Here is a 3000-nt window from a genome sequence, read left to right on the forward strand (position 1 = left end):
AAAATGGATTAATTTTAAGAAGTTTATATTTGGTAGAATGGAGAATCCTCTTGTTCTCTCTCGTTCAAAACACAAACTCACAAAATCCTGAAACTTTATTTTCAAAAAGGGTTGTAAATGTGGCAAGAATGGAGATATAAATTCACAGGAAAAAAAAAAAGTGAAAAGGTGAGGTGTCGGGTTTGGACAAATACAAAGCATGCAAATAATTTATTTGCTCAATAAGACAATGAGGTTTTAAAATTCCAAATCTAGGTGTGTGCAAAGTTTGATGGAATAATTTTGTTTACCAAATAGCATTTGCATTTTGCCAAACCCCTTTAAACTAAAGGCTTTTGCATTTCCCTGGACATTCCCCCAAAGCCGAACCAAATGGGGCCTAAGGCCAAGGCTTGAGCTTTGAGAGCCAATCTCCTTCGCACGCCATGCCTAAACACAAACTCACAAAATCCTGAAACTATCAAATTTTTATACATACTTCAATCAAACCAGAAGTCACACCAAGGAAGTCAAACTCGATGGTGCCCTTGATCAGATCTTTTATAATATAAAATCCACAACATAGGCAGGCCAAAATTGCCTCCTTCTCATGGATCACAACCGAAACCCATTACTGAACTAACCATTCTTCATTACATATCACCAAATAAAGGAAAATTAACAATTTTTCTGAAAAATGATTTCTGAAATCATTTTCTTTTATTATTAAGCATTCTCCCAAACAACCGCACCCTTATTTTCTAAACCTACTCACACCTGTAATCGATAATTCGGAAAACTCATATACCACCTGATCCTTTAAAAACGAGTTAAAAAATGGGCCTACAATCCCTATTAGCACCTCTCACCATAACTACCGTATCTGTCGTGATCGTTTTTAAGTGCGATGATACGTCTTCTCTACTAGCATTTTCAAAACCCTTGCCAACGCCAACGATGAATTTTTGTTATTGGGGTAGATTGTAATATTTTGAAGACATTGATAAAGCAAAAGCAAAGTTCTAAGTAATGATATTAGTCGATCGTCAATCGCATTTGTCATTTACTAAAGGAGTATGACATGTCAACATTATATATTTGTTGTATGTCAAGTGTATCTAGTTAAAATTACGATTTGCAAATAGTCATTTTTTATTGATTTCTAAAAGCCATATCTTGTCCATGGTAGGCTGGTTACATCTTAAAAAATTCATATATCAAAAGAACATAACTCTTGATCAATACGAATATAATAGTACAAAGCTCAGATTCCACGGAAGGGAGCTTCACTACGCCTTCATGATTGTCAACAATTGGTTAGTGCATGGCTGCAGGTAAAGGCGGCCCGGCCCAGCTGGCGAGAATCGCCTCGCCCACATTCGATGGGGCTGGCCTCACCCAGACCATTGCGGGCAAGGCCGCCTTCACTGTCGGCCGGCAAGACCTTGGAGGTGAGTCTCTTTTCTCTGAACAAGAAGAAAAGAGAAGTAGAGAGAGAGAGAAGAGGGAGTCTGTTACGTTGAGAGAAAGTAACGGTGAGAGAGAAGAGATGGAGTAATTTGATAAGTGGGATCTACCTTGCCACATGTCAATAAATTAATGGACTGTTCTATTGTTAACATGGAAAATCAGATCTACACAATATTTTCTCGAGTAAAAGTAACTAATAAATCGGATCACAACTGTAAATTACAAATCCGTCAATGACGATACTATAAACATTAATTAATACAAGGGAAGCAAAACACCAGCCTAATTGACGGACTTTGCTCTCACAATCACTAGAACAGAAAGTTGAATTTTCAAAGATACATGGCCAAACACAAGTTTAAACAAACGAATTGACGGACTTTGCTCTCAAACGACATTATCTCACAAGCTCCCCACTAATTCTTCTCTAGAATTTTGACTGAAGTTGGCCAACAACAGTTTTATCAACTTTGAATGCCTTGGCCAGAATGTCTACAGAAATATCAGGCATCGACCCAAACACGACATTAGCGATTGTAATGACACCAGGGTTTTCGCTACCAAGACCTGCAATGGCAACTGCATTCCCATAACCAGTATTTCTCTGGTAATGGATAAGGCCTTGAGGGAAGACAAACACATCACCCTTTTGCAAGATCTTGGAAATGAGGCGGTTGTCGGGGTTGAAAGTGATGAACCCTACTTCGAGGGTTCCTTCCAAGACTAGCAAAATCTCGCTGGCTCGTGGGTGAGTGTGGGGTGGGTTGATTCCCCATGGTGCGATGTCGATGCGCGCCATGGAGATTCCGAGAGTGTTTAGCCCTGGGAGCTGGGCCACGGTCACCGGGGTGACCTTGGAGCCAACAGGGTTCGACGTGTTGCCTGGAAGATGGAGCCCACTGAAGGAGAAGTCATTTGCCTGAACTGTTTCGGGGTCCTTGCATGCTTGGCCATTCACGAGAACTGTATTGTGAGCAATAAAAATTGAATCAGTGAAGCACCAGATGGACTATAAGCCTTCTCTAGTAGTAGTTTGCTCATTATTTTGCCAGGAAACGTCCTGTCCTATGAATTACATCAAAGCATGCTATCAGGGCTTTATCTAGTCAAATGAAAGCCGCACTCAGATTACATGACGGATTCATTCTTCGAAATAACTACGCAGAAGCCAAAGTTCTACTAGGGATAAAAGTAGCACCATCAAAACTCTTCACTCAGTCACGAGCATGCATTGATTACCTGAACTGCCAGCTTCAGCGACACAGAAATCCTGGAGAGGGCTATTATCAGCAGCCGCAAAAGCAAACACCAGACCCAAGAAACAAATCAAAAGCACACTTTTCGCCATCTCCGAAAGCAAAAACCTCCGCAATATGAAGAGATCGAGTTTAACTTTCAATCGTGACGTTTCTCTCTCTCTCTCCGTGAGTAATCAAGATGGCTTTTGTTTGTTGCTGTGGATGAAATGCTACGAGGAGGTCGCCAGTATTTATATGCGTGCAAGAGCAGAAGAAAACAAAGGTTCAGATAAATGTAAAGAGGAAAATGCTT

The 3000-nt window shown here is 40.5% G+C and overlaps 1 protein-coding gene across 1 annotated transcript; it reads right to left on the reverse strand.

Annotated features, from left to right (window-relative positions):
• Positions 1 to 1876: 1876 nt before the first annotated feature.
• Positions 1877 to 2797, reverse strand: LOC104441566 (putative germin-like protein 2-3). The gene is made up of 2 exons (XM_010054712.2): positions 2689 to 2797; positions 1877 to 2412 (listed from the first exon to the last, which is right to left on the reverse strand). Exons 1-2 carry the CDS (start codon positions 2795 to 2797, stop codon positions 1877 to 1879), a joined length of 645 nt encoding a protein of 214 aa, XP_010053014.2.
• Positions 2798 to 3000: the final 203 nt, after the last annotated feature.

Source organism: Eucalyptus grandis, chromosome 5 (assembly GCF_016545825.1).
Source record: "Eucalyptus grandis isolate ANBG69807.140 chromosome 5, ASM1654582v1, whole genome shotgun sequence".
Lineage (NCBI taxonomy): Eukaryota > Viridiplantae > Streptophyta > Magnoliopsida > Myrtales > Myrtaceae > Eucalyptus > Eucalyptus grandis.

Coding starts and splice junctions, on each gene's coding strand:
- LOC104441566 (XM_010054712.2), bottom strand. CDS start 2,797: ATGGCGAAAAGTGTGCTTTTGATTTGTTTCTTGGGTCTGGTGTTTGCT. Junction 2,413..2,688: donor CGCTGAAGCTGGCAGTTCAG/GTAATCAATGCA, acceptor CTCACAATACAG/TTCTCGTGAATGGCCAAGCA.